General features: G+C 45.4%; 1 protein-coding gene across 1 annotated transcript; it reads left to right on the forward strand.

Moving 5' to 3' along the window:
• The first annotated feature begins 3943 nt into the window (after positions 1–3943).
• On the forward strand, positions 3944–5648 carry LOC147971046 (uncharacterized). The gene is made up of 7 exons (XM_087523798.1): positions 3944–3958; positions 4154–4209; positions 4308–4421; positions 4821–4855; positions 5113–5291; positions 5374–5430; positions 5562–5648. The coding sequence occupies exons 1-7, from the start codon at positions 3944–3946 to the stop codon at positions 5646–5648; spliced, it is 543 nt and encodes a 180-aa protein (XP_087379924.1).
• Positions 5649–20451: the final 14803 nt, after the last annotated feature.

Here is a 20451-nt window from a genome sequence, read left to right on the forward strand (position 1 = left end):
GTTCATGATAAATTTAAGTTCAATTAATCATATTACTTAAGAACTCCCACTTAGATAGACATCCCTCTAATCATCTAAGTGACCACGTGATCCATATCAACTAAACCATAACCGATCATCACGTGAAATGGAGTAGTTTTCAATGGTGAACATCACTATGTTGATCATATCTACTATATGATTCACGCTTGACCTTTCGGTCTCACCCGTTGATCACTATGTTGATCACTATGTTGATCATATCTACTATGTTGATCACCCGTTGTAGATGAACGTTGAGCTTATCACACCCGATCATCATGTGGTGCCTCGGCATGACGAACTTTGGCAATGGCGCATACTCAGGGAGAACACTTTTACCTTGAAATTTAGTGAGAGATCATCTTATAATGCTACCATCAAACAAAGCAGAATAAGATGCATAAAGGATAAACATCACATGCAATCAATATAAGTGATATGATATGGCCATCATCATCTTGTGCCTTTGATCTCCATCTCCAAAGCACCGTCATGATCACCATCGTCACCGGCCTGGCACCTTGATCTCCATCGTAGCATCGTTGTCGTCTCGCCAACTATTGCTTCTACGACTATCGCTACCGCTTAGTGATAAAGTAAAGCAATTACAGGGCGATTGCATTGCATACAATAAAGCGACAACCATATGGCTCCTGCCAGTTGCCGGTAACTCCGTTACAAAACATGATCATCTCATACAATAAAATATAGCATCATGCCTTGACCATATCACATCACAACATGCCCTGCAAAAACAAGTTAGGCGTCCTCTACTTTGTTGTTGCAAGTTTTGCGTGGCTGCTACGGGCTGAGCAAGAACTGTTCTTACCTACGCATCAAAACCACAATGATAGTTTGTCAAGTTAGTGATGTTTTAACCTTCTCAAGGACCGTGCGTAGCCACACTCGGTTCAACTAAAGTTGGAGAAACTGACACCTGCCAGCCACCTGTGTGCAAAGCACGTCGGTAGAACCAGTCTCGCGTAAGCGTATGCGTAATGTCGGTCTGGGCCGCTTCATCCAACAATACCGTTGAACCAAAGTATGACATGCTGGTAAGCAGTATGACTTGTATCGCCCACAACTCACTTGTGTTCTACTCATGCATATAACATCTACGCATAAACCTGGCTCGGATGCCACTGTTGGGGAACGTAGTAATTTCAAAAAAATTCCTACGCACACGCAAGATCATGGTGATGCATAGCAACGAGAGGGGAGAGTGTCGTCCGTGTACCCTCGTAGACTGTTAAGCGGAAGCGTTCTAACAACGCGGTTGATGTAGTCGTACGTCTTCACGATCGACCAATCCTTAGCACCGAACGTAGGGCACCTCCGCGTTCAGCACACGTTCAGCTCGGTGACGTCCCGCGAATTCACGATCCAGTAGAGCTCGAGGAAGAGTTTCGTCAGCACGCCGCCGTGGTGACGATGTTGATGAAGCTACCGACACAGGGCTTTGCCTAAGCACCGCTACAATATAACCGAGGTGGATTATGGTGGAGGGGGCACCGCACCTGGCTAAGAGATCAACAAATCAATTGTTGTATCTTTGGGGTGACCCCTGCCCCGTATATAAAGGGGGAGGAGGAGAGGGCCGGCCAAGGGAGAGGCGCGCCCAAGGGGGGCAAACCTACTCCAAGTAGGTTTGTCCCCCCCCTTTCCTATTCCAAGAAGGAGAAGGGGGAAGGAGGAGGTGGAGAGAAGGAAGGAGAGGGGGCCCGCCGCCCCTTCCCCCTGTCTAATTTGGATTGGGGCAAGGGGGGCCACGCGCCACCTCCTGGCTGCCCTCTCTCTTCTCCACTAAGGCCCATAAGGCCCAATAGCTTCCCGGGGGGGGTTTCGGTAACCCCCGGTACTCCGGTATATGTCTGAAACCTCCTGGAACCCTTCCGGTGTCCGAACATAGTCATCTAATATATCAATCTTTACATCTCGCCCATTTCGAGACTCCTCGTCATGTCCGTGATCATATCGGGGACTCCGAACTACCTTCGGTACATAAAAACACAAAAACTCATAATACCGATCGTCATAGAACTTTAAGCGTGCGGACCCTACGGGTTCGAGAACTATGTAGACATGACCGAGACACATCTCCGATCAATAACCGATAGCGGAACCTGGATGCTCATATTGGTTCCTACATATTCTACGAAGATCTTTATTGGTCAAACCGCATAACAATATACGCTGTTCCCTTTGTCATCGGTATGTTACTTGCCCGAGATTCGATCGTCGGTATCTCAATACCTAGCTCAATCTCGTTACCGGCAAGTCTCTTTACTCGTTTTGTAATGCATCATCCCGCAACTAACTCATTAGTTGCATTGCTTGCAAGGCTTATAGTGATGTGCATTACCGAGAGGGCCCAGAGATACCTCTCCGACAATCAGAGTGAAAAATCCTAGTCTCGATCTATGCCAACTCAACAAGTACCATTGGAGACACCTGTAGAGCACCTTTATAATCACCCATTTACGTTGTGACGTTTGGTAGCACACAAAGTGTTCCTCCGGTAATCGGGAGTTGCATAATCTCATAGTCATAGGAACATGTATAAGTCATGAAGAAATCAATAGCAGTAAACTAAATGATCATGTGCTAATCTAACGGAATGGGTCATGTCAATCACATCATTCTCTAAAGATGTGATCCCATTAATCAAATGACAACTCATGTCTATGGTTAGGAAACATAACCATCATTGATTCAACGAGCTAGTCAAGTAGAGGCATACTAGTGACAATCTGTTTGTCTATGTATTCACACATGTATTATGTTTCCGGTTAATACAATTATAGCATGAATAGTAAACATTTATCATGAAATAAGGAAATAAATAATAACTTTATTATTGCCTCTAGGGCATATTTCCTTCACCAATTTCATGATGCTCACCGCCGTGCGTGAGTAATTCCATCATAGGCTTGCCGGATGGTGATGGGTTGGATGAGATTTATCATGTAATCGAGTTAGTTTTGTTAGGGTTTGATCCCTAGTATCCACTATGTTCTGAGATTGATGTTGCTATGACTTTGCTATGCTTAATGCTTGTCACTAGGGCTCGAGTGCCATGATTTCAGATCTGAACCTATTATGTTTTCATGAATATATGTGAGTTCTTGATCCTATCTTGCAAGTCTATAGTCACCTATTATGTGTTATGATCCGTTAACCCCGAAGTGACAAAAATCGGGATACTTACTGGTGATGACCGTAGTTTGAGGAGTTCATGTATTCACTATGTGTTAATGCTTTGGTGTGGTAATATCTCTTAGTTTCCAATAGGACTCCGCTGCCACGAGAGGGTAGGACAAAAGATGGCATGCAAGTTCTTTCCATAAGCACGTATGACTATATTCAGAATACATGCCTACATTACATAGATGATCTGGAGCTAGTTCTGTGTCACCCTATGTTGTAACTGTTGCATGATTGATCGCATCCGACATAATTCTCCATCACTGATCCAATGCCTACGAGCTTTTCAAATATTGTTCTTCGCTTATTTACTTTTCCGTTGCTACTGTTACAATCACTATAAAACCAAAAATATTACTTTTACCACCGTTACCACTACCATCATATTACTTTGCTACTAAATACTTTGTTGCAGATATTAAGTTTCCAGGTGTGGTTGAATTGACAACTCGGCTGCTAATACTTGAGAATATTCTTTGGCTCCCCTTGTATCGAATCAATAAATTTGGATTAAATACTCTTCCTCGAAAACTGTTATGATCCCCTATACTTGTGGGTTATCAACGTCGATGTATTAAGCATATTGTAGTAAAATGCATAACATGTTTTAGCTATTTTCCCTACCTTTTTATAGACAACTACGCCATTCTCTGCTCTAGCAGCACCTATCTTGCGATGTTTAACTCTACCAATTGCATTTTTATGAGTACCGGTTTAAATGGCTATTAAGCCTGTTGCAATTTACAGTCGTGTCCATTTTTAAACAGTTGTATTCCAATGGCTACAAAACTTACAAAACATGACTTAGAATGTTGTTAATACTTTTGCAATTAACAGTTGTACCCATTTTTTTAATATGTCCCTTTGCTACCGTGCTACTCTCCGCAATGAAGATATACTAGAGATGCTGCCCATTTGCTATTTTTAGCCTTTCTATGTACTTACGCAGGGCCATAACAGGCGATGTTGTTGTTTGCCATCGAGGTTAGCTGCATTCCATGTCTTACAATATTTTACATCATTTTTTGCAAGTGTAGTTTGGCTTCTAACATTTACTTGCTTCTTGTAGGTACACATGTCAGCGGCACAGATCCACTCTTTGACCCGGATGAACACCTCGCCTCCGCTACGGCCAACTTGGCGCGGGCTCTTGTCCATATGAAGTGCCCCAGCCACTACCCCTCAGGACTTACCAAGTATGAACTCACCAGTTGAATCTTATCAATACCAGTTGCAATGGCCATGTTTTGTACGGTTCATGTATTAAGCATGTTGTAGTAAACACGCCTAGCCCGTCTTATCTATTTTTCCTACCTTTTAATAGATAATAGGACCATTCTCTGCTCTAATAGCACTTGCCTTGCGATGTTTAACTCTAACAATTTCATTTCTACTAGTACCAGTTTCAATGGCTATACTAGGTTGTCTGTTGCAGCAAACAATTCTATCCATTTTTTAATACGTCCATTTGCTACCATGCTACTCTTTTGGAATGAAGATATCACTACAGATGTTGTCGTTTTATTACCATTTGCTATTTTTGGTGGATGTTAACACTGTCGTAGTTAACATTGGCTTTCCATGTACTTACACAGGGCTACAATGGGCGACACTGTTGTTTGCCATCGAGGTTAGCTCCATCTCATGTTTTATACACCATTTGTTCCTAAATGTAAGTATTTTTAGAGATTCCAATATAGACTACATACAGAGCAAAATAGGTGAATCTAGATTTTAATCTAAACTATATCTATAATTCTATATACATCCGTATGTAGTTCATATTGAAATCTCTAAAAATACTTGTACTTAGGAATGTAGGTAGTTGTATTTTACATCATTTGTGCAATCTCAGTCTAGCTTCTAACATTTACTGGTTGCTTGCAGGTACATATATGAGCGGTACTGATCCATGCTTTGATCCCTTTTGCGTATGGGGCAATGAGATATTCATGAACAAATGTCAAGTGAGGAAACTAAGAAAAATTGTTAGGCGAAAGAAACGGGTCATGGGAATTAAGCTCTTTATTTACACTTTGTCCAAGACAACAGTGAACTTTAGGATGGTAAGTAATGTGTTGCCTTTTCCCCCTGCCCATAACAAGTTACTCTATTAGACCTCAGTATCTGAATTTTTTCTCTTTTCAGTGGTTTCCGAAGCTATTTACTGATGATTACCTTGCAAACTATATGACCGGAATGGAGGCAAGTAAGGTTAAATTATAAAATTCATGCTACCATGATAATGCTCTAGAAGCCTTCCTGAAGAAGGCGAAGTATGGGCGGACGATCGTCACAAGGGTTGGACAAAAGTTGTTCGTGCCTATGGCATGCAGGAGGGCACATTATGGGCATTCCGCTTTTTCTACATCATCGGCAGCCAAAATGATTTACAGTTGTCTCTTCACCTTTACCGCCTCTAAATATTATGGTTCATCATAATTAATTATTGTATAATCCTGTAATTACTGAACATATTGTACTGACAATTTTATTTATGAATTTGTTCTTGAACCATTGTGTTGAGAATTTGAATTCCACGTTTCATATTTCAAAATTTCCAATTCGAATAATAAATTACAGGGAAAAATAAAATTATACAGGAGCGAATAAACTAATGTGCACATGGTTAGAAAGAAAACAACGTGTGATGAAAAATAGAAAACAGACGGTTCTTTGACGTGAAACGTTTGCGATGCCCGACGGACGCACACACGGTTTCGTCTCATATGCGTGTGCGATTCATGGTAATATGGCAAACGTTTCAAACTAGTGTGCGTGTGTGATAGGAATATCTATCACGCACAATTATGAAATTGAACACGTTGGCGTTAGTAGAGGCACCACGTACATTTTATATTCTTGAACTGTGTGTAGTAATGTACCTATCGGAAACATATCGGTAGATTAAATGTTGATGTCCACCTTTTTCACACGACTATAGCGGCTAATCGTTTGGGATCTCTCTCGGATCAGAAACGTAACGTCGAGATGTAACATGTGGGACTGGGGCGGCTTCTCATACGTTTATTCTATGGCGATCGTCAGTAGCCCCTTGCCTATCCCCGACGTTTTCTGGGTCGTGTGGGAAGGACCCCCAATATCACAGTTAGTCACTTGGCGACGATTTAGAATGCCATTGCGGAAAGGGGTTAAAAATCATTTGTATAGCACCTTACGATACCAGTGAGAGATACTCCTCAGGGTCTTTGCTTCCGGAGAACCTAGGCATGGTGAACTTGAGCTTGTCTTAGCATTGTTCTTCATCATGTGGACGAGGGTTGCGTCTCGCTTGGCGAGGAGGAATGTCTTCAACTTCATGCTGACGGACTTGCCGATTAGGACGCGACATGTTTGTCTGGTTCCTTCTTTCTTGTTGCTCTTCACGTCGAGCGGCTTCCTCTTGTATTTCCTGGCGAAGTGCTTCTTCTTATTCACGCAGTTGGCGGTTGCGCTCGGCGACGGCTCGAGTGGACTCATGGAGTGTGTGTTGAGCTTTAAGCGCTTGTTCTTCACGGCTCATTTGTTCTTGTTGTATTGCATCGCTGTCGGGAGGGGCTTGACGAGGCGCGTCGGGAGGGGCTTGCCTTGGCGCTTGTGGAGGTTGCTCCTGGTGTACGGCGTCTTGGTCTTGGCATCTCGCTCTTTCACGTGCTCGGACGTGGTCTTGCAAACCATTTCCATGAAATAGATTTTCTTGAGCTTGGCGATCTTGAGTGTCGGTGCGGTGAGGAGGACTCACTTCCGAAGAAGAGTAGGTCGAAGAGTTGCGACTTGACTGGCGACTAGAGTAGCACCGTCTTGGTGAAGAGGTTGAGGAAGATGCATGGCTCATGATCATGTTGCGGAATTCTTCCATTTGTTTGGAGAGCTTGGCATCGAGGTAGTCCCGATTTCTTGCTTTCGATTGGCATAGGTCGGTGGCGAGTTGCTCGATGCGGGCGCCCAAAGCTTCACTTTCTTGATGGAGAGCTCGTTGTGCGATTAAGAAGTGATTCTTGATGACGAAGTCGCGTTCGTCATCTTGACCCTCGAAGAGCGGGTTCACCAAAGAAGTAGACCTATCCATTGTGTGGAGGTGGTGGTGAGTAGGGAAATGATAGAACAATACCAAAGTTACCTTTTCCGAATATTGTGGATGTATCAAGTATGATCCCACGTGATGCTATAATAGTAGAATTGGTACCGGGTTTTGTTTTCTCACACCTACAAATAAAAGGCTTATGGAGGATCTCGGTTAGGAAGTGGCACAAATAATTCAAGCAAATGTTAGTCAAGATGTCGAAAAAGTTGAAAAGATGCACAAATCACAAGTACGACAAATAGATTAAACCCAAGGATATCACTAGGAACACACACACGGAAGATAGATGGGATCCGCACAACCAAGGAATGAGCTCTAAGAGGTGGAACCACGGAAATGCTCTTGTTGTATGGATACTAGAGAGATGCTAGCTCGATTGCTCAAATGGGCTAGATATGCTAGTGCACCAACCTATGAGAGAAACAGGTCGTCTACTATCCCAAGTATGCTTATGTAAGTATGAACCGGGATGATGATAATAGGAAAAATGGCTCAATACTAATGCTTACAAGCTCTTTATTTATCTTCTTTTGCTTAAAAGCTTTGCTTTTTTTACTATGCCACAATGCTTGATATTCGAGCCGGAATATGAGATAACAAGTGTGATATGCACGGGAGAGACGTAACACTAATGGCGCACTAAAAGCGTGGCCCGACAATTCTCAACTTGCTAGTCTCGATGGGTAAGTAACGCAAAAGAGGCTCGATGCTATCAAGGTAATGGCAAGGTATGAAGTTAGGATGTCGTCGAGGTTACCGTCCTTGCTTACGGGGTATGATGATGAAGTGGTCAAAGTCGATGTGGAGTCTGAGTCGATGGCGAGTGGCGGTCATGTTAAAGTCAAGTCGTGCCTAAGTAGCCGAAACACCTTAGGACACGTGAAAACCGCAACTTCGAAACTCAAACACTCATGGGAATTATTGCGGAAGACCAAATGTGGTGGTGGAAAGGCAAAATGGTGCAAAAATGAAAGTGGCCGAACAGTTCTGTAGGGCCCGTGTGCACGGGGTAAGTGAAGCCCGTGTGCACGGGGTCCCGATGGCCCGTGCACACGGGGTGTTCTGGGAGCGCAAGAACACCTTTGGATCGATGGTGGGGTGGATGAGGAATGGTGGTAAAGGGTGGATCTACTTGTCAAACACCAAATTCGTGGATCAAATCAACCAAATCTCACAATATCTAACAAATTGCAAGAAAAAAAATTGGCGCTATTTTTGGTGGGGATTTCCGAATTAGGACGAAAAACAACAAAATAAAGCTAGAATATGGGGGGGTAGGGACTCCAAGATGTGAATCAACCATGGTTCATGATACCAAGATGTTGTAGGGTGAAACCCTAAGAGGGATCTTTTCACACTTGAAGGGGGAAAAGGGATGAACACCAAGAACACAAAGAGGAATTCACTCCAACAAAACCCAATTTCACATCCACTAGAATAGAAAACACATAGATCCACAAGAATACAAGAACAATCCAAGGAAACAAGCACAAAGGTAAGGTTCTTCCCATTCCTAAGGAGGTAGAAGGAGCAAAGCTCTCTAGATATCTCTCATATACTTTGCTAACCCTAAACATGACCCTAGGTACAAAATATATAGGTATGTGGGAGAGGGGGACGAAGTGGAGGCCCAAACAGCAGCCCTCGGCCGACCATCCTGATGGGCCCGTGCGCAGGGGGGTCCTGTGTGCACGGTACACGCCCATGCGCATGGGGGTGCGCATCTCAACTTCAGCAGCCCCCTGGGTAATCCGTGGGCATGGCGTTTGGAGGGCCCATGCGCACGGGGTCGCCTGGGAGGTGTTGTTATCATCTTCTTGAGCTCCTTTTCCTTCCTCGAGGCCTTGGGTTGCTTCCCCTCCTCCTTTTGGGGTGTCCTTTAGCCTCTTGGCGGTGTTGGTCTTCGTACCTAATGACACATAACATGTTCTTGCGAGGAAGCATCCAAGTTCCATCTATATCCATATTGATCTCGAGCAGGAGTGAGCTCACCTCGGTTTCAATGGCGCGTGTTCAAGCTCTTGTCATGGATCCACGTGGTGCTTGATGTGTTGGTGTTAGGTGTAACACCCCGAGACCGATGTGCCAGGTGTCTTCCAGTTAGTCGCTGCGTTGCCATGTCATTTGCTTGCGTGTTGCATTTCATCATGTCATCATTTGCATAGCATCATCATGTTTTCAAAAACCTGCATTCGTCCGTGTTCTCCGAGTTCTCTCTCTATATTTCATCTGCTGCAGGTCCCGAGCACCTTGTCTCCCTCCTCCCGTGCCTCAATCCAGGGTGGATCCGGAGGAGCGCCACCCTGCGTCAACCGCCGGAGCAACGTCCGCCCCGGCGAACCTCGACCTCCTCCGAAGCCATGGAGCCTCCCTGCCGTTCCCGACCTCAACTCCCTCTCGTCTCGCCATGGCGTCTCCGAGCCCAACCATGAGCAGTGGTGGCCTGAGCTCGTCTTCCCCGCCCGCATGTGCCCGCCGTCGACCAGAGTCGCAGGCCACCATGGACAGCCCCAGGAGCTCCCTCGCAGCCGCCTGGATCTGGCGTCTCACCGGAGACGTGTTCTCGCCGGACCCCGCGAGCGCCGCCGCACCTTGACGCCAGCTCGTCTCCATGGCTGGATCCCGCGCCGTCCCGGCCCTGCACCGCCCTTGCCTGTTCCCGCGGCGCCCTGAACCTGTCGCTGCCTTTTCTCTTTCAGAACGACGACCAGCGCCAGCGACCGCTCGACCATGTTGACTCGATCGAGTCAACCGCCAGATCCACCACGCCTGGACCGGCCTCGTCCCGATTCCAGGCCCAGCGCCTTGCCTCTGCTGCCTGAGACACGCAGCGCCTGCTTCTCCTTCGGCCTTCAAGGCCAGCTCAAGCCGGCCCAGCCCAGCCGCCTGCCTCATCCGGCCCAGCATCGCCCGTGCAGGCCTCCCTCCTCCCACCGACTGGGCCAGGCCCAGGGTGAGCAGCCCCCGCAGCGCCCCTCCTCTATTTTTTCCTCCTATTGGGCCAACTTGTTTCGGCCCATTTCTATTTTTTTCCTGTCCAGCGGATTTAGCTATTTTTCCCAGAGAACGTCAGTTTTGCAGAAAAACCCTTGCACTTCATTCATTTAATAACTCACAAATGGTGCATCGGTTTAAAATAAGTTATATATGAAATATGCTTAGTTTTTATCTATTTTCATATTATGCCACTTTCATGCATGTTTGCAAAGTTTAAAATGTTGTTTGGTTAAATTTGCTCCTATGCCATGTTAAAATGATTTAATTCATAACTAATTAACCGTAGCTCAGTTTTAAACAAACTTTATATGTAAATGGGGTAGAAAAATTCCTAGTTTAACTTGGTGGCCTTACTTTGCATGTTTAACAACTATAAAATATGGTTTAGGGCAGAACAGTACCAAACCTAATATATGCATATGGGGATTTACCGGAATTGTTGTTCGTTGTTTCCGGCCTCATTTAACCTTGACTAGATAGGTAGTTTTCATTTGCTTCACCCTCTTGCCATGTTTAACAACATTTAATATTGTTGGGTACATAAACAAGATCGAACTAAATAAGTCACGTGGTGTTTCGTCAATATGCAACGGAGTTGCATATTGAGCTCCACTTAATTTGTAGGGTTGTTTGTGCACTTTCCCATGCCATGCCCTCTTTAAACCGGACATGCATCATTCTTGGTTGTGCATCGTGCCATGTTTATGTGATGGTTGTTTACTATGTTGTTTGCTTCTTTCCGGTGTTGCTTCTTCGGGTTGGTTCCGGTAACGTCGCGTTTGTGAGGAACCGTACGACTACGCCCGTTTGTCTTATTCATGGACTCGTTCTTCTTCCTTGCGGGATTTCAGGCAAGATGATCATACCCTCGAAATCACATCTATCTTTGCTTGCTTAGTTGCTCGCTCTTTTGCTATGCCTATGTTGCGATACCTACCACTTGCTTATCATGCCTCCCATATTGTTAAGCCAAGCCTCTAACCCACCTTGTCCTAGCAAACCGTTGTTTGGCTATGATACCGCTTTGCTCAGCCCCTCTTATAGCGTTGTTAGTTGCAGGTGAAGATTGAAGTTTGTTCCTTGTTGGAAAATGGAGATCGTTCCTTGTTGGAACTTCGTTTACTTGTTGGGATATCACAATATCTCTTATTTAATTAATGCATCTATATACTCCGTAAAGGGTGGAAGGCTCGGCCTTATGCCTGGTGTTTTGTTCCACTCTTGCCGCCCTAGTTTCCGTCATATCGGTGTTATGTTCCCGGGTTTTGCGTTCCTTACGCGGTTGGGTTATAATGGGAACCCCTTGACAGTTCGCCTTGAATAAAACTCCTCCAGCAAGGCCCAACATTGGTTTTGCCATTTGCCACCTAGCCTTTTCTTTCCCTTGAGTCGGCCGGCTCAAGGGTCATCTTTATTAAACCCCCGGGCCAGTGCTCCTCTGAGTGTTGGTCCAACCCAGAGCACCGTGCAGGGCCATCCCTTGGCAACTTGGGTTACGTCGGCTCCTGTACGCTTAGCTTATCCGGTGTGCCCTGAGAACGAGATATGTGCAGCTCCTATCGGGATTTGTCGGCACAGCGGGTGGTCTTGCTGGACTTGTTTTACCATTGTCGAGGATGTCTTGTAGAACCGGGATACCGAGTCTGATCGGAATGTCTCGGGAGGAGGTCTATTCCTTCGTTGATCGTGAGAGCTTGTGATGGGCTAAGTTGGGACACCCCTGCAGGGTTTTGAACTTTCGAAAGCCGTGCCCGCGGTTATGGGCAGATGGGAATTTGTTAATGTCCGGTTGTAGAAAACCTGAAGTTGACCTTAATTAAAATACATCAACCGCGTGTATAACCGTGATGGTCTCTTCTCGGCGGAGTCCGGGAAATGAACACGGTGTTGGAGTAATGCTTGACGTAGGTTGTTCTAGGATCACTTCTTGATCATAGTTGTTCGACTGTGCTTTTGCCTTCTCTTCTCGCTCTCTTTTGCGAATAGGTTAGCCACCATATATGCTAGTCGCTTACTGCAGCTCCACCTCATACCTTTACCTTACCCATAAGCTTAAATAGTCTTGATCGCGAGGGTGCGAGATTGCTGAGTCCCCGTGACTCACAGATACTTCCAAAACCAGTTTGCAGGTGCCGATGATACTGTGCAGATGACGCAACAAAGCTCAAGGAGGAGCTCGATGAAGATCTTGTCCCTTGTGTTGCTTCGTTCTAGTTGATCAGTAGTGGAGCCCAGTTGGGGTCGATTGGGGATCTGTGTAGCATTTGGGGTAGTCTTCTTTTATTTTGGCTCCGTAGTCGGGCCCTGATTGTATTTGGTTGATGTAATGCTTTATTCATGTATTTGTGTGAAGTGGCGATTGTAAGTCAACTACGTATCTCTTTCCCTTATGTATTACATGGGTTGTGTGAAGATTACCTCACTTGCGACATTGCTTTCAATGCGGTTATGCCTCTAAGTCGTGCTTCGACACGTGGGAGATATAGCCGCATCGAGGGCGTTACAAGTTGGTAATTAGAGCCTTCCCCGACCTTAGGAGCCCCATTGCTTGATCGTTATTAGCGGCCGAGTTGTGTCTAGAAAAATGTTTTGAGTCATTTAGGAATTATATATCGGAGAGTTTAGGAATTCTTTTTACTTCCCAGTCTCCTCATCGCTCTGGTAAGGCATCCTGACATAGAGTTTTGACTCTTCTCTTCTCAAATTTCACTAAAAAAAATTAGGATCACGCGGGTATCTTGGAATCGTTCTGATGGTTTTGTGACAAGAACATTGTCTTGGTGCCTCCTGTCAGGGGTTTTGTGGAACTGTCCTGGGGAGTTGAGCTCCGAGGTGTTGTCGTCATAATTTTATCGTTGCAGTTCTGGAATACCTGAGATTAGTTTCGCCGACATCGAAAATCTCTTTTATGCAGTTCGTTGGTGAGATAACCTCGACGCCACCCAGTACTGGGGCGGGGGTTCGGGAGTATTGCCATAACTTGTATAACGGATGCTTTTCGAAGGTTGAGGTAGACGATTTCCGAAGGTTTCTTGGTTATGTGTTGAAGGATGGATACAGCTGGATGTAGGATTTGCTTGTTTTGGGTGAGATATTATGCTTCCCCTGTATCCCCAACACCTGACTGCATAACCGGAAAGTTTCGGGAGTTTATAAGTGGGAATTCAAGTAGCTCTTAGGATATTTTTCCGACAGATGTATGATATGAAATTGGGGTTCAACGTCTAGTGGTCCGCCTATTCAAGGTCGGTTTTACAATGGTCTCGTTGTGTCTTAAAGAGTCCTTTGCTATGCCGACTCGGGGATGCTTCGTATGTCATGTGCACTGCCTTGTACATGATGGTGCTGTACGATCGAGCCCGTGTAGGCCCCACCACGAAAACTTCGGACGAAATCTCTATCATATGTTTGTTCCGGCTTATTTTGCAAGCCAATCCTTTGTTTTGTTTTGAGTTGTGGTATTCGAGTTGCTTCGAAGTCAAATGTTGATTCCATACCTTTTCCTAAGCGGTGTTCTCATATTTCTATGTGAATACTAATCCTTCTCAATCATCGAGTTTGTCATGTCAAACCTTTTCAACCGGTGTGCTTCTCTTCAAGTGGATCCGATCATTTCAACATCCGCAAGATCAAGTATCAGTTTCTTCTGAACGGTGTTTGTTTCATCCGTCCCCAAGTTGTCTTTGTTTTCCCGCCCACCCACCCTTTTTTCTTCAAGGAATCCGATGTCTTAATCAAGTATCCTTTTATTCTTGTGAAGTCTCTCCATCCTTTTTCGTCAATATTCTTATCCGGTGATTCTCATGAAGATCCTAATGGAGCTTCAAGTTCATCATTCTCCATTCTTTCTTTTTCCGGTGGATCCAATTCAAGCTTTCGGTGTTTGATCATATTCTTTTTCTGTATTTCAAATGCTTTTCTCGTGCCGGTGCACCTCATAACCATTCATTTCTCGCTATTCATTTGTTCCGGAGTGCTCAAGATATCTCGAAGATTCGTGTTTTCCATTCTGCATTCGTTCAAGATCTCTCGAGGTTGTTATCTCATTCTAGCCATTTAATTCAACCGGTGCAATCTCAGTTTCTAGCAATCGTTCTACGGTGTATCTTTTGAGTGGGCCCTAACCCACAGATCATTTTCCAGGATCTTACCTGACTCTTCTTATTTTCCCGGAGCTATCCTCAAATTTCTTTTCGAAGTTTGACGTAAGAATGATTTATCATCAGTTAAATGTCTTTCTCCAAGATCTTTCAAATTCATTTCATTGTTGATTCAACTTTTATATTCTTCTTTATTCCGGTGTGCCTCAATAATTCTTGGTGGTGTTTCTCGTTGTCATTCTCATCATTTGAAGACCGAAGAAGAGTTTTCCTCCATATCTTGCCCCATTCTCGGAAATCATCTCATAATTGTTTTTGATTGTGAGAATCCTTTTCACCTATCCGGAGCATTTCAAGAGTTTTTTAGTTTGTTTATCCAAAGGCCATCATTTCGGGATTATCCATTTCAGCTTCAGCTCTCGTTCTTCAAAATCATACGGTGCTTAAATCAAGGATGCTCTAATCAGCTCGTAATCTCTTCGTTCTCATGGATCTAAATTCTCTCAAGCATCTTCGTTTCATGGCTAACTCTTCCCGGTGTTTCTTCATGTTTTAATCGTTTTTTTAATTCTTACCCGGTGATTCATCCCTTTACTTCGTGCATTTTTCAATTCTACCGGTGGCTCTTCCAAGATTCTTCTTCCTTCGTTATAATCTCAATTGACTTTTTCTTTCCAACCGTACCGGTGGTTCGTTGAAGACCTTTCTCAAGTTTGCGATATATCTATCTTAAATCCTTTCTACGAGAATAACTATTATGCCAATTCCATTGCTTGTCATCAATTTGAATTGGTGAAGGATAAGCATAATGTAATTCTTATTCTTGTTTCATCGAGTTTATTCAATCCCTATTCCGGAGGCTCATCAAATTCTTAGTTTCAATTGTTCATCTTCTCTTCTTCCCAGAGTTCCAACCTTTTTCAATTATATTATCACGGAGATCTATCTAAATCATTACAAGGATTCACCTTGTGTTTTCAACTTCTCTTTCCTTCCGTTTGATCATTCTTTTGTTACCGGAGTTCTTCATGGAGGCGCTAAATGATGGTTCATAAAAGATTTAATTCCTTCTAGAAGTGTTCATCGAGATTCTTTTCAGAGGAGTTCAAGCATTCTTCATTGTGCTATCCAGAGTGCAATTCCTTCTTCTGTATCATTGTAGGTGGTATTATGTCATTCTTGATAAATTGAGTTCATATTTCATGATTCACATGTTGTTAAGAATGAGGTATTTTAAATCCATCAATCTCTTCGTTGGAGTTATCTTGTGTCATGTTTCACCTAAAGCCTTCCCTAAGGATTGTTGCTATCTATGGTGCTTATAAATGACCCAAGTTCTTCATCTATCCTCCCGATGAAATAAGTTCTCGCCTCCTTGTTGATATCAATCCAATCTATTGTTTTTCGTTAGTGGCAGAATTTCACCTCATAGCTTTGAGATGTTCTCCATAAGCCCACTACAAGCTTACTCTTTTCGTCGTTGGTTTTTTCAAACAACTCCGTTCGAACCTTCTCCTAAAGATGCTTTTTCAAGCTCATTTGAGGTAGAAGATGTGGTCTCTCCTCCGTTCTTTTAATTCTATTCTTTATTTTGTTTTAGAGGCATTGTGATGTTGCTCTATTCGACCCATCATCTTGTTTGATCTAGATTATGTTCTTTTTCTTGCTTATCCGTTTAACCGGAGTGTCGTGCCCCTTTTAAAGTTCTTTCTACTTATCTTTTCTTGCATCTCTTTTCAACCGAAGTGCTGCCCAAATTTATTCTTCCTTGTTCTTTTTCCGAACGGAGTGTTTTTCAACTTCGTCGTCTCTGTTGTATTCTTTTCTCGCAATGGCTTAACCTTTTCAAGGTTCTTTGTTTTTCACTCGTTTGTCAAAGAAGCAACTTAGTTTTACCTCTTCTCTTCCTTTTCCGTTTTCCCCGGTGCCATTCTAGATCTCGGGACGAGATCCTCTCGTAGTGGTGGAGTGTTGTAACGCCCCGAGACCGATGTGCCAGGTGTCTTCCAGTTAGTCGCTGCGTTGCCATGTCATTTGCTTGCGTGTTGCATTTCATCATGTCATCATTTGCATAGCATCATCATGTTTTTCAAAAACCTGCATTCGTCCGGATTCTCCGAGTTCTCTCTGTTGTCCGTTCTGAGCCCAGACACACTTGCACGCGCCCGCGGCATGTCCGAGATAGTATATTATAAGTGGCCGGAAAATGTTCTCGGATTGGGTTGAAATTTGGCGTGCGGTCTTATTATAGTGTAGGTAGGCCGCCTGCCAAGTTTCATCGCATTCGGAGTTCGTTTGATGCCCCAACGATTAACTATAGCGGCAGTATAGCCGGTCTAACGTCAGACGTTTTCGGTCTCTGGAAACAGTCGCCGGGCAGCTTTCCCCTCTTTCCTCTCACTCCTAGCACTTCTTCACAGTCCGCTATCAACCACCAGGCCCCGATACCCTCGCTGCACAGTGCATCGAACCCCTCACGTGCGCGTCCGAAATTTGTCCCGGACCCGACCCGGGCAGTCGTCACCGTTGGATCCGGATCATCCCCAAACATCTACAAAACGTCTCCGTTTTGTTAATTGGACTCCCTGGCATATTTATTCTCGTCTGTCGGATTTCGATCGGATGATCCAAAAAATCCCTTCTTCCCTTATATATATATAGTCTATCCCTAGTCCATTTTGGACCTAACCCTATTTCCTAGGGATCCTCTCAGCCGCCGCCACTACTCCCCATCACATCGCCCAGATCCTTCGGCACCCACCTCCTCTGTTTCCGTGCCTGACCAACCCCGCTCCTCCTCCCGATCCCCATGGTTGTTGTTTCCCCGTTGACCCGCGTAGCAGCAGCTCCATGTCGGAGCTCCATCACCACCTGTTGCCCCTCGCCGGAGCAATACCAGCAGGACTGTGGCTTTCTTCTTCCTCCCCTCTGTTTTTCCTCGTGCTCCCCGGCTCTCTCTCACGGTCTCCCTCTCTCTCTCTGTATTTCATCTGCTGCAGGTCCCGAGCACCTTGTTTCCCTCCTCCCGTGCCTCGATCCAGGGTGGATCGGGAGCAGCGCCACCCTGCGTCAACCGCCGGAGCAACATCCGCCCCGGCGAACCTCGACCTCCTCCGAAGCCATGGAGCCTCCCTGTCGTTCCCGACCTCAACTCCCTCTCATCTCGCCATGGCGTCTCCGAGCCCAACCATGAGCAGTGGTGGCCGGAGCTCGTCTTCCCCGCCCGCACGTGCCCGCCGTCGACCAGAGTCACAGGCCACCATGGACAGCCCCAGGAGCTCCCTCGCAGCCGCCTGGATCTGGCGTCTCACCGGAGACGTGTTCTCGCCGGACCCCGCGAGCGCCGCCGCACCTTGACGCCAGCTCGTCTCCATGGCTGGATCCCGCGCCGTCCCGGCCCTGCACCGCCCTTGCCTGTTCCCGCGGCGCCCTGAACCTGTCGCTGCCTTTTCTCTTTCAGAACGACGACCAGCGCCAGCGACCGCTCGACCATGTTGACTCGATCGAGTCAACCGCCAGATCCACCGCGCCTGGACCGGCCTCGTCCCGATTCCAGGCCCAGCGCCTCGCCTCTGCTGCCTGAGACGCGCAGCGCCTGCTTCTCCTTCGGCCTTCAAGGCCAGCTCAAGCCGGCCCAGTCCAGCCGCCTGCCTCATCCGGCCCAGCATCGCCCCTGCAGGCCTCCCTCCTCCCACCGACTGGGCCAGGCCCAGGGTGAGCAGCCCCCGCAGCGCCCCTCCTCTATTTTTTCCTCCTGTTGGGCCAACTTGTTTCGGCCCGTTTCTATTTTTTTCCTGTCCAGCGGATTTAGCTATTTTTCCCAGAGAACGTCAGTTTTGCAGAAAAACCCTTGCACTTCATTCATTTAATAACTCACAAATGGTGCATCGGTTTAAAATAAGTTATATATGAAATATGCTTAGTTTTTCATCTATTTTCATATTATGCCACTTTCATGCATGTTTGCAAAGTTTAAAATGATGTTTGGTTAAATTTGCTCCTATGCCATGTTAAAATGATTTAATTCATAACTAATTAACCGTAGCTCGGTTTTAAACAAACTTTATATGTAAATGGGGTAGAAAAATGCCTAGTTTAACTTGGTGGCCTTACTTTGCATGTTTAACAACTATAAAATATGGTTTAGGGCAGAACAGTACCAAACCTAATATATGCATATGGGGATTTACCGGAATTGTTGTTCGTTGTTTCCGGCCTCATTTAACCTTGACTAGATAGGTAGTTTTCATTTGCTTCACCCTCTTGACATGTTTAACAACATTTAATATTGTTGGGTACATAAACAAGATCGAACTAAATAAGTCACGTGGTGTTTCGTCAATATGCAATGGAGTTGCATATTGAGCTCCACTTAATTTATAGGGTTGTTTGTGCACTTTGCCATGCCATGCCCTCTTTAAACCGAACATGCATCATTCCTAGTTGTGCATCGTGCCATGTTTATGTGATGGCTGTTTACTATGTTGTTTGCTTCTTTCCGGTGTTGCTTCTTCGGGTTGGTTCCGGTAACGTCGCGTTTGTGAGGAACCGTACGACTACGCCCGTTTGTCTTATTCATGGACTCGTTCTTCTTCCTTGCGGGATTTCAGGCAAGATGATCATACCCTCGAAATCACTTCTATCTTTGCTTGCTTAGTTGCTCGCTCTTTTGCTATGCCTATGCTGCGATACCTACCACTTGCTTATCATGCCTCCCATATTGTTAAGCCAAGCCTCTAACCCACCTTGTCCTAGCAAACCGTTGTTTGGCTATGATACCGCTTTGCTCAGCCCCTTTTATAGCATTGTCAGTTGCAGGTGAAGATTGAAGTTTGTTCCTTGTTGGAACATGGAGATCATTCCTTGTTGGAACTTTGTTTACTTGTTGGGATATCACAATATCTCTTATTTAATTAATGCATCTATATACTTGGTAAAGGGTGGAAGGCTCGGCCTTATGCCTGGTGTTTTGTTCCACTCTTGCCGCGGTTTCCGTCATATCGGTGTTATGTTCCCGGATTTTGCGTTCCTTACGCGGTTGGGTTATAATGGGAACCCCTTGACAGTTCGCCTTGAATAAAACTCCTCCAGCAAGGCCCACCATTGGTTCTACCATTTGCCACCTAGCCTTTTCTTTCCCTTGAGTCGGTCGGCTCAAGGGTCATCTTTATTAAACCCCCAGACCAGTGCTCCTCTGAGTGTTGGTCCAACCCAGAGCACCATGCAGGGCCATCCCTTGGCAACTTGGGTTACGTCGGCTCCTGTACGCTTAGCTTATCCGGTGTGCCCTGAGAACGAGATATGTGCAGCTCCTATCGGGATTTGTCGGCACAGCGGGTGGTCTTGCTGGACTTGTTTTACCATTGTCGAGGATGTCTTGTAGAACCGGGATACCGAGTCTGATCGGAATGTCTTGGGAGGAGGTCTATTCCTTCGTTGACCGTGAGAGCTTGTGATGGGCTAAGTTGGGACACCCCTGCAGGGTTTTGAACTTTCGAAAGTCGTGCCCGCGGTTATGGGCAGATGGGAATTTGTTAATGTCCGCTTGTAGAAAACCTAAAGTTGACCTTAATTAAAATACATCAACGACATGTGTAACCGTGATGGTCTCTTCTCGGCGGAGTCCGGGAAGTGAACACGGTGTTGGAGTAATGCTTGACGTAGGTTGTTCTAGGATCACTTCTTGATCATAGTTGTTCGATCGTGCTTTTGCCTTCTCTTCTCGCTCTCTTTTGCGAATAGGTTAGCCACCATATATGCTAGTCGCTTGCTGCAGCTCCACCTCATACCTTTACTTTACCCATAAGCTTAAATAGTCTTGATCGCGAGGGTGCGAGATTGCTGAGTCCCCGTGACTCACAAATACTTCAAAAACCAGTTTGCAGATGCCGATGATACCGTGCAGATGACGCAACAAAGCTCAAGGAGGAGCTCGATGAAGATCTTGTCCTTTGTGTTGCTTCGTTCTAGTTGATCAGTAGTGGAGCCCAGTTGGGGTCGATCAGGGATCTGTGTAGCATTTGGGGTAGTCTTCTTTTATTTTGG

This window comes from Triticum urartu, chromosome 5A (genome assembly GCF_056163025.1).
Source record: "Triticum urartu cultivar PI428250 chromosome 5A, HENAU_Tu73, whole genome shotgun sequence".
Classification (NCBI taxonomy): Eukaryota; Viridiplantae; Streptophyta; class Magnoliopsida; order Poales; family Poaceae; genus Triticum; species Triticum urartu.